Raw genomic sequence first — 12,129 nt, forward strand, 5'->3', positions numbered from 1 at the left:
ATACTTGAGAATGGTAATTTCTTTTTACAAAGAAACTAATTTATAATATGCAATTACTAATCAAGTAGAATAATAGTTCAAAAACTGGACTGTATTACAAAGCATTTCTTCAAATATCCATTTTGGATTATTGCTGAAAGGTACTAATTGGTCTATTCTAGACTAATTTACAAACATTCATAAAATAGTGAAAAATGCATGCTTTATAAACCTGGTACTATTCATGCCTCTGGACTAAAAATAATATGAACATGAAAGCAAGTAATGAGCATTATTACATGTATATTAGTAGCATTTAAATTTTTCTTTCTTTTGTACTAACTGATTCTTCATTTTTTTTCTCATTTCTCTCAGATGATTTTTTATCTTCAGGTTTAGTCCACGGAGGGCTGTGCAACTTCTGCTGAAGGTGAAAATAGCATCAGTGTAAGCATTGCACATGCAAAATGAACACAGATAAGCAAATAAAACAGGACATTTAAAATCAATAACAATTTTGCACAAAGCTGTATTTCTGTTAAATTGATATATCAAACACAACAGAATATGATATTCTTTGCTAGTGTCTAGAGAAGAATTCTGATCTCTACTAAGAAAGTATACTTAATTTTTGACAATGAAGAATACAATTTTTGACAATACCAATCTGATGCTGCACTATAATCATGAGATTTATTTTTTTTTCCTCCCCCTTGGTCTATCAAATGAAGAGCACAGGAGTACAACTCACATAAGACTTTTGCATTGGTAAGATTTCTGAGTACATCTTCACATAATTGCAGATGTAGCACTGTTTTGATAACGTCCCCTTCCCAGTGCTGTGGACATCACATTATTGAAATGTCAGTTGACTACTAAGCTAGTTCAGTTCTTCGAGTATTAAATAGTTTTGCAAACTGTTAATATCCAGGAGCCATTTTGAACAAATGAATGGAAATCTGTCAGAGTTAAAGTCTGTGAACTGAGTAAACAAATCTATCTCAGAAGCATTGGAGTAGAATGTGCATATATACTACAAGTAACTGTATGCTTTACAAGACCTTTTAATACAAACACAAGAACTTCTCAGAAACAGAATACCTGAAAGCTTCTCTCTGTTTCAGCTGTCTTCAAACGAGATGTTGAATTATTGTGATTCCCCAAACATGTCTTGCCAACCTGTCAATACAGATGTCACAGATAATTACTTTGGATTTTTTCCTAAAATTGTGTTTTCTTAGAACATTCACAGTGGGTTTTGTTGTTGTTGTTTGTTTGTAGCCTAGTAGATGAAATAGAACAAAAAGTTATCGTAGCCAAGTGAATCCCTTTCTCCTATCATCTCTACATAGTCTTATGTGGCTGTAAAAGTTTAGTAATTTAACGCTTAGATAGCTCTTTTTCCTCATGTTTAAATCTCATCAGTAGCGAAGTTTATTCCACAGTGGTCCCTTAAAACAGGTTAGTAATTACAATTTTCTATTGTAAGTGAGGAAAAAGTAACCAAGAACTGAACAAGAGCATTAGACTTCAGGACTCCTCTATTACTGTTCTTTTGTCTGAACTGCTGCATCTCTTGCATACATCACACGTTGAGCTTATTGAATGGGGAAGTCAGAGAACTCTTAAGGTATAGAAAGGCTTGTCAGATTCATCACTGTTTTATTCCAACCAGAATGTCATTTTCTTTGCCAATATGCTTTTTAATATGAGGGAAAAAGGATTTGAACAATATAAATAAAAAGCTTGAAGTATTACACAGTAGATTGCAAACCAAAGAGAATTATAAGTTTTAGGTAAATCTTCATTATAAGACTTAAGTCTTATTAGTGCTGAAAATTCTACTGAAATTAAATTCAAGTCCTTCAGGACTGGGATTAATGACACTATAGGTGAAGAAATTAAAATGGAAATACAGTAAAATATGGATAATTTTTGGTCATTCCTTTAAAATTGCAGTTTTTAGAACACAGTTCCAATGTGCAATGCTCAGATTGGAAAATTTATACTTGGTAATAAAAAATTATCCAATCAAACATAGTGAAAATTAAAAAAAAATAAAAAATAAAGTCATCAAGACTCTTTACAACGTATCAGTGATTTTGCTTATTTCAAACTTTAGCAGGTTTTCCCCTGCAATGGTTCCTTTTTAGCATAAATGGAAAATTTTTGAAGCTAGGTCAAATTTGAATATTTTTACACATCAGACATATTCAGATGTATTGTTGAAAAAAGGCATCAAATTCACCAGTAATATAGCTTAATGACATTTCAGCAATTTCTTTTATATACGTATTTTCTGAGATTATGGTTGATAATATTAATCTAGGATAGAATAAGCCCTGTGTGTTCAGAAGAGCAAAAAAAACCAAATAAAAACAACAACAAAAAAACGTCTCTACATGATATGTTTTTCAAGACTTTTTACTTGGACAGTTTTTCTTCAGAAAAAGGGAAATAAGTCTGAATTCATCCTATAGCAGTGTAAATCACAGCAGGATAAAAATTATCTCATTCAGCAGAGAACACTGAAAATAAATACCCTATCATGCAAATTAAATATCAAGAAATTGTATAAATATCCTTTCAGTACAAATGACATTAGATTGAAGTTAATTAAAAAGTAAGAGATTGACAAGGGGGAGGAAAATTCATTATGTTTTTTCACTTGAGAAATTCTGATAGTCCCTTGCCTCTAACGAAGTTGATCTACAAACAGGTGTGAATATGAACATGAAACGTATTATTAAGAAAACTACTTGGAGGGGAATTAGATGCCTCACTCCCAAAACCTTGTGAAGAGACTGATTTTGTCAAAGACTTCACAGTACTTCAGGGTGTTTTTAGTCAAGTTTAAGCTACTAAAGTGAGCCTTGGAGATGATGCAATCGAAGTGATTTATGGTGGTGGTACTTTTTCATATTTTTCCCCACTATACACAACAGCTAATAACAGTAGGATGAACATCGCAGAACAGGGAATAATCAGGTAGTATTGATAAAATATCTTGATAAAGCATCTACTCCTTTTATAAAATAAAATAAAATACTAACAGGTAGCTTATATTCTAGATAAAGGTTAAAGAGTGAGATGACAGAATAGAAAGTCTTAGTAAGCTTTTAACATTTCAAAATCTTAAATGTGTGGTCTTGGCAAAACATGTATTTGCTATATTTACTAGTGAGCTAGATAAAAACATTTTCAGCTTAGTCACATTTAGAAAAATGTGAAGGTTCCAGAGACTTGCAGGTGAACAGTCTGAGGGTAAAAGATGTTGCAGGTCAAAAAAGGAACAGCAGTTCAGTCTGTGTAAAGAGCACATAAATAACACTAAGGAAATATACAGTCCTTTACTAATCCATAATTCACTCTAACTTTATATACTAAAAATTATCAGGTAACTTATTTCACCAAGACAGTACATAGGATATAGGATATAGAAAATCTGTATCCTATACATAGGATATAGAAAAACTGCCTAAATTATTAAAAATAGGGGAGGAAAAACATTTAAGACATAAAGAAATAAAGATTGCTTTACGCACCCCCCCCCCCCCCCAAAACAACCAACCAACCAAAAACCAAACCACTAATGTTAAAAAGAATATTTCCTAATGACTAATCCTTCGGATTCTTTTCATAGGCCAGGTAACAAGGACCTTCTTGGTAGGAAACAAGAAGAGGAGATTCATGTTTCTAGTATCTCACATTTTTCCACTCACAAGTGTTTTCCTTTTGAGTAACCCACCGTATGGATCACTGTTGGAAAGATAGTAGACTGAAATGGTTTTCTAAGTAAAGCAAGTACTATATCTTTCTGTTGTTAAAATACAAAACATTAATTGTTGATTCCTTGAATTGTGAAAACTTGCATATTATTAACAAATTCATTACAGATTGAGCATCGTAATAACCTTCAATACACCATCTGTCAACAGCAACACAATAGCCAGGACTGTAACCAGTCACTACGGATGAGCTGTGTAAGCCCCGACTCTCAGTTTGAAGTCTTGAGTTCCAAAAGTTGAGACAGCATCTCCCATCATAACCATAAACTGAGTTAAAAACAGCCTAACAGATATTCCATACACCACCACACATATTCACACACATGAATATACACGCACATATATACCTGTATATATGTGCGTATATATATACGTATATACCTGTATGCATACACAAACACAAATATAAATACATACACAATCTCTATTGCATATAAAGTCCACCTCAAACAAATTAGAAAATAATAAACCAAGTTATTAGAATATCTTTCACAGCTATGAGTGATATATAGATTAAAATAATAATAATAATAACAATACTTTTTTTTTTTTTTGGGGGGGGGGGGGGGAGGGGGCAGGAGGATTAGTTTTCTGTATGCTGAATATTATGAAGATTTTGTTTGTTTGCTGTCCCATCTGCACATCTCTTTCCATCACATTTGAGAGGTAACTCTAATTACAGTATTATAGAATAATAGTTTGATGTGGTAGAAACTAACACAAACCAAACAGTAATTGCTTTCAGAAAGGAAAAGTGTTGAAATGTTGTCAGTGTGTTTTTTTATTTTCTGAAGATGAGATTTTAGATTTATTTTTTATTTTTTTTAAGATAGATACTGTGACTTTGCCATGCTTTGCATCAAGATTTCAGCATATCAGTTGTGCATACATCACCTAGCTGAAAGGAGCCATTTTATTGTTTTCCTCATCCAGCTATATTCAATGTTTATTAAAGTTTTAATCATGACTGTCATCAGAGGTTCATCGGATGAAGAGGGATTGTGCTCTATCTATTTTCTTCAGTACCTGAAAACTTTTCAATCAAGGACATTTAATCCTAGTTTCCCTAGCAAGTGCACACAGAAACAATTGCCTCTTTCTAGATTCAGGAAGAAAACTTTCATTGCTTGTAATCATAGCCAGTACTTATTCAAGTATATCATTATTAAGTAAATTATGGCTAAATCTTGAAATAATTTTATACATCGAAGAGCAATGAAACAAACAAAAAATATATACATTCCTTTGAAGCTTACTGAGACATTTTCTCTCTATTTTTATTTTTTTTTCTACCAATTCCCTTATATTGCTTTATTTTAATAAAAAATAGTCACAGTTAATATGTCGTATATAACCATTAGTGACAGATCTCAGAATTTCACTCATGAATCAATTACACAGCAATCTTTATATTTTATGTGTGGAAATATTATTTGCCTTGACATTAAATTGCTGTCACTGATTTTTCAAGTATATCTGCCAAATGATTTATAATTATGGGCTTATTCTGAAGACAAATATTCATTATATTACACATGCTGTATTTTTATCATGAGACATAAGGAAAAAACTAATGTTTGAACACTTAATATTAAAAGCTCTAACATACAGCAGCAAGAATTCTGAACAACACTAACTACAACTGCATTCTGCCTTAAGCAATACATTTTGTGTATGCAACAGGAAAAAGTATCTGCAACAGCAATATGAGAGATTAAACAAGATATGATAATTCGGGTGGGGCATATGCCTGGGAATATTGTTCCATCTTGATCAGTTTACTACACGATTTTATTAGCTAAGTGAATTTATATGAAATTCTGGTTATAAAATATGCAGCTTGATCAGTAAAGTATGCAAAATTTCAGAAGTGATGGTATTCAGCTTACCGAGTGAATTGTACAGCTGAGCAGGAGAGGTTCACAGCTGGATGTATAAATTATAAAGGTGGATCAGCCAAGTGTGCATCTTCATTTAAAAAGAAATTTCTGAAAGCCTGTTAAAATTCAGCATGTCCCTAGGCTATTAAACTATGCAATTTCATCTGCAAACTGCTGAACAATGTAACTGGAAGGGTATCCTACTGTATCGACACAGCGAATAAGAATTCTTTTTGTTGCTCATATGCCACTTACCACAAGTGGGCAGGAAATCAAGTAAATATTTCTACCACTGCTAAAGGGTATCACTAACTAATGTACAGACTGAGCAGACCAAACACTTCAGCTCCAGCATTCCTTCACATCACCATACCCCCTGCTAGCTTCAGCAGGTGTTAAAGCGGGATGTGCTTGCAGAGCATGAGAGAGGAGAAAGTCATCAGCTAGTTCTATACAAAGAAATCCAGATACCGTGGCCAGGTCAGCTGAGAAACATAATGAAGGTGCTGCTCAGCTGTATCATTCCTACTGTCAATACCATCAGCAAAGTGCCATCTGGGATATAGGCTGAAGGAGCATGAGGAATTGTTTAGTTAGGATGGTACAGATTAGCTTTAACCAGCATAATCTACACGGGAAGAAAACACGCTTAACATCATTGAATTTTGACTATGCTTAGATGAGATATCTCACTAGAACTAGCTAGATAAATTACTGTCTACAGATCTTTCTGTATGTTTTGTATTATTGGTTCAAATGACCTGAAACCTTTAAAAGACAAACTTGGCTAAAAGTAGCTAAGTTTTCCCACTAAGGGTAATTAAAAGTGAAAAGAAAACAAAACAAATAATATACGTTAAAAATAAGAAAAGGCTATATTTCCTCATTAGACAAGAAGTACAAATTCTATCAAATGTTGTAATTACTTGGATGTTTGAATTGTTAATAACCACATATTTTGTTAATTGTTAATAACCACATGAATTGTCAATAACCACATATGCTCATTGGTCTACCACACATGTGCTGCATGCCTCTTAAAGGTCTACTTGTTCATATAACAATTTTATACTCTGTGCACCTCAGACTGAATTTTTTTGGGTCACAAGATTTTAGCTTTCTACAACATGAAGTAAATACTTCTTTGACATATTTTATTTCTTCTGAAACTGAATGGATATTTTTACTTCTACTTTTTTTTTTTTTTTTTTTTTCTTTCTCATAATAATACAACTTTTCCAATTTGTGAAGTTGAACATTAACAATTTGCATATACTCAGAATAGATGATGTTCTATTAAAATGCCATTCTGCTGTGGAAATAATTTTATTAGGAAAGTTAGGATTCCATTTTATTCTAGGACACCTTTTATAAGATCTGTTCATGAATTTATAATAAATACGTATTTCAATCTTTTTTAACCCACATTGTTTAGAAGATGCGGTGTATGGTATTTATGAAGAGTATTCATGTGTGTTCATAATACAGTTGTGCAGCTTTTCATACCCCTCTCCTATTTTAGTGCACAATGTACTTAGTGAATGATTAAAATAAATTGATGTAACTTTTTATGACCTGCATAGTCTTCATTTAGGGTACAAACTTACTGAATTCGTTTCAAGAATTCTATAATTGAAGTTTTGCTACAGTAGTGATTTCTTTTTTCTCTGTCATTACTCCCTTGGGATAGTGATGGGAAAGCACAATGCGATCAGAGCTCTGCAATTGAAACAGACAGAGAAAAATGAAGGTAAACTCTGTGGTTGCTTAGAAACGTATAAGTTTTGGTCCAATACTCAGTGTCCTTTGTCACTGAATGATTAATGAACATGCAATGTTTATTTACTGCAGGAAATTAAGGCAGTAAATAAAAGCACTACCGCTTTTATTTATCAGGGAAGTCTACAAGGGCACAGAGCAAGAAATCTACGATGAGAACAGAGAACCAAGAAATAGTTTATATTTCTTGTTTGGATTCAGCACTACAAAAAGAAGGTTTGAAACGACATGCATTAGAAGTATTTGATGTGAAAAAGAGACAAAGTACATTCTTACGTACAAGTAGTTGGCCTTTGGGAGAAAAAAAAAAGAAAAACAAACAAACAAACAAAAACCCAACCCAAACCAAACAAACAACAACAAAAAAACCCAACACAAACACAAGAGCTTTTGGGAAATGATACACGGAAAAGAGCTCTGCAGAACTCTGGTTCTGTACAGAGACTTTCAGGAGCCAGTCACAGGGAAAACATACCTGGGCGAGGCCAAGAAACAAATATAATAATTATCTAACAGATTTTTATTTGCTTTTATTTTTATTTTTAATAAAACTGAAGTTACCATTTCATGGTCTTGAACAAACCTAAGATGATTTGAAATAATCAAGATGTACTACAGGATATCCTACCTACTTCTGGCTAAGAAAAGTCATGTCAAATTTCATGACAACAAAGGTGTTGGCAGTGTCTAAACTAAAAATCAGCTCGTTTCATTTGTCCTGTCTGTTTCCTATTTGTAAACAACATTTCCTCTGTATTCATTCCAATGTATACTATATTAATTAGATTGAACATGCATACAAGAAAAATTGACATATATTCATAACTGCCAATTTTAAACACCTACAGGAAAGGTTAGCCATACAGACCATGAAATATTGCTTGAGACCAACAACTTGCCATTTCCCTTCATCTTTTGTCTTAAAAACTGAAATATTGCATGTTCTTCTCTAGTTAGTCTTTACTACAGTAACTCTTCCAAGACAGAAATCACGTTTTTTGTTGTTGTTTTTTTTTGTTTTGTTTTTTGTTTTTTTTTTTTTTTTTGTTTTTTGTTTTTTTTTTTTCTACCAGAGAGACAATTAGAGGCTCTTTGTAAAGCTCTGAGAAAATATTGTAGAAATATTAGGTTTCTAAGCAATATCTGATTTTTAAGCATATTCATTTAAGCTCCCATTTTTTTCTTTTTCCCTTCCCAATATCTTTTTCTAACAAATGGTACATGAGAACTTGTGCCGTGTTCTTGGCTTTGCAGCCAAGAACAGCCTTCACAGCCTTTTCCTCATCCACCCAGCATGTCACTTTGTCACAGAAGGAGATCAGGTTTCTCAAGCAAGACCTGCCTTTCACAAACCCATGCTGACTAGGCCTCATTGCCTGGTTGCCCTGCAAATGTCACGTGATGACACTCAAGATAATCTGCTCCATGAGCTTCCCTGGCACTGAGGTCAAACTAACAGGTGTATAGTTCCCTGGGTCTACCCTCCGGCCCTTCTTGTAGATGGGTGTCACATTTGCTAGCTGCCAGTTGACTGGGACCTCCCCTGATAGCCAGGACTGCCGATAAATGATGGAAAGTGGCTTGGCCAGCTCCTCCGCCAGTTCTCTCAGTACCCTCAGGTGGATCCCATCCGGCCCCATCGACCTGTGTACATCCAAGTGCTGTAGCAGGTTGCCAGCCATTTCCCGGTGGATTATGAGGGCCACATTCTGCTCCCCATCCCCTTCCACCAGCTCAGGGTGCTGGGTATCCAGGGAACAACTGCTCTTGCCACTAAAGACTGAGGAAAAGAAGGCATTAAGCACCTCAGCCTTTTCCTCATCTCTTGTAACTAAGTTTCCCCCCGCATCCAGTAAAGGATGGAGATTCTCCTTAGACCTCCTTTTTGTGTTGATGTATTTATAAAAACATTTTTTGTTATCTTTAATGGCAGTAGCCAGTTTGAGCTCCAGATGAGCTTTGGCCTTTCTAATTTTGTCCCTGCACAGCCTCGCAACATCCTTATAGTCCTTATAGTCCACTCCATTCTTACAGTGTGGCCCACCCTCTTTTCCAAAGATTATAAACCCTCTTTTTTCTTCTAAGCTCAAGCCACAAACAAATTTCTTCCTGTGACTTTTAAAAATTGTACTGCAAGATCTGTTTCTACTAGGGATAAATATCACACTGATTACAGTTTCCTTGCTTGCAGGTGTGGCTATCCTAACAATTGATTTTGTAACTCATCTCTCAGGGCTATTCCTTCAACAGACACTAGAAGCACAGCATGGTGAAACTTCATAGACAGCTTTTTGCATATTAGTGTCAATCTTACTTCTTATGTGAACAGAATAAAACTATTAATATTACATAGTATACCTATTTTTCAGTTGGAAAAATAGCTACACAATTAAAGGCAAGACAAGACTGACAAAACTATTTCTAGCTTAATTTTCCAATAAGGAGTATTACCCAGCAAGGCACAGTGAATTTATATGCCCCTATGGTATTCTTTCTCTAATTTTACAGCTATTTCTACAAAGAGGAGATTTTGTCAAACACAGATTTAACACACCTCAGAAATTTAAAATGTAATGGAAATGTGAGTCCCACAGAACATAGAATTGGTCTTAAAATATAATAATTATTGAGAGATTAAATGATATAAATCTTAATCTTATTAATCAAGTTTAGAAATACAGCCTACTTTCTTTATCCGTGAATTATAATGCACTTAGAAGGACAAAGGGAATAGGGTTAAGGTTTAATTTATCTTCAGTCATGACAAATAGTTCAACTCCTCAAGACCTCTAACTCCAGTTGGAGTCTTCCTCTGCTTTCTCTCTTCTCGTTTTCTCAAAATACTAATTTGAGCCATACTGACTAAATGGCTAAATATACTAGCTGGTAGCAGCAAAAAAATTACACCCTCTCCCCCAAGTCAAAATAATTAAATCCCCACTTATATGGAGAAGTGCATCTTTTCTGTGTCTTTCATTGCATGGTTTGACATAGAAATTTGGCACTTTCTCACGTTGAGCAATGTTTTAATTTCTCGTTTTTGCTGTTTTAAAGTATTCACTTCAGTAAAAAGATTATTGAACCTCCTTCCACAAACAGTCTGCAAAGCTCTACCTAAACTAAATTGGATTCCATCAAATGTTTCCTAACTTTCCCAAGCAGTAACCAACCTCCATTTGGAGTTAGCTCCAGCTTCAGAATTTTAAATCTTATTCTTTCATATCCTTCTTCAGATTTTAGTAGGTAGGGACATTTTCTTCATCTTTAAATATAAAGAAAGCTGTAGCATCAAATTATGCACTCTTCTGGATATGCAATTTCTTTGCCTCTGCCCCCTCTAGAGGTTGTGGCAGAGGGGAGCTCAATTATGATTGAATAAATTATTAATGCTTGCAATAAATGGGTAATAAGAATAGCTTTTTACAATTTGTTGGGTGCTAGCAACAAAGTGGGTAGGTCAATCACCTAGATCTGTTTTCCAAACATTTCTTCATGCTGCTATATGCTAGTATGATTGCTATCAGCAAGCTACCCAGTTACCTCCACAGAAGTTTGTTGTGTTTGGAGGAAGGCAATGTGCTCAGTAGTTCATTCAAGAACCATTACGACTGTCTTATTTTTTCCCTATTTTTTATATTGCACCTTCAAATTAGTCATGGCAGTGCAATATTTTTTCAACTACTTTACTGAAAATATACTCTGAGCATAAATTCTCTCTCTCATTTTTCTGTTTTATTTTCCTTCCTGTTTTGTCTTATTTGTATTGTTCTATTTGCAGCCATAGTAAATGCAATTGGGATTTATGTTCCAGCTCTCACCATGCTGCATGGATGAGATTTTTGACTTGCTAAAAGCAGAAGACTTAGCTTTCTGTCAGATGTGTCATGAGAAGAATAAAGCTTGTGGCTTGCCTAGACTGGTAGCGCTTACCTACTTTCAATATTATATTGTCATCTCTTGGTGTTCAAGCTAAATGTCTCCCTGAAAGTTCTTATTTTCCTTTCTTTTCCTTTCCTTCCCTAATTAAATGTAGCATCTGTGACAACTGTACCCAACTATTTTTGGAAATGTTGCATAAACAATGTTATGCATCTTGCTGTGCTGCAGCAACTCATCAACTACAGAGCTGCATGAACAAATCACATATTTTCCCACTTCTTTTCTTCCCTGAAAAGCTCTACAAGTCCTTTTAAGTAATCTTTAACAGAAATCCAGAGAGTATACCTGCATGGATTGACCACAAGGACAATTCACTCCTCTGTGCTTTAAAGTAGAAAATAGCTGGCTTATGATATATGTGTCAGCTTGGTTAGGAAAAATAAAGCACATTGCTAATCATCTAAGGTTTTCATGTTTTCATACAATCTGGATTAAAACCTGATTTCTAGGATAAATTGGCTTACATCTCGAGAATCGCACTCCTGGATGCTCTGATTTTCTTCCTTTCTTGAGGTCATGTGAAGATTCTCTTTCTCTGATGAGGCATTTTGCTAGACATAAGAAATAAAAATAAAATTAAATAAACAGTTATTATAGATAAAACTTCATAGAAGTCACATTAGAAAATCAGGAGAACCACGAAAATCAGATATTGCAAATTGTTAACTACTTCATATACTGCGTTTTCAGCAAGTTTTATTAAAAAAAAATGCTTTAACATGCATTCTTATTAAATCATTGTTTTATAAAGGATTACTTCTGCA

The 12,129-nt window shown here is 34.1% G+C and overlaps 1 protein-coding gene across 1 annotated transcript in view; it reads right to left on the bottom strand.

The window, feature by feature from the left end:
* Nucleotides 1–295: 295 nt before the first annotated feature.
* LUZP2 (leucine zipper protein 2) overlaps nt 296–12,129 on the bottom strand; it is a gene marked incomplete at both ends in the record, with an annotated part of 183,765 nt that continues 171,931 nt past the window's right edge. Inside the window, 3 exons of the mRNA XM_084287250.1 lie at nt 296–403; nt 1,081–1,158; nt 11,830–11,916. Coding sequence (XP_084143376.1) covers nt 296–403; nt 1,081–1,158; nt 11,830–11,916 — 273 coding nt within the window. The remainder of the gene's footprint in view (nt 404–1,080; nt 1,159–11,829; nt 11,917–12,129) is intronic.

The sequence above is a fragment of the Netta rufina genome, assembly GCF_964035555.1.
Source record: "Netta rufina genome assembly, chromosome: 5".
Classification (NCBI taxonomy): domain Eukaryota; kingdom Metazoa; phylum Chordata; class Aves; order Anseriformes; family Anatidae; genus Netta; species Netta rufina.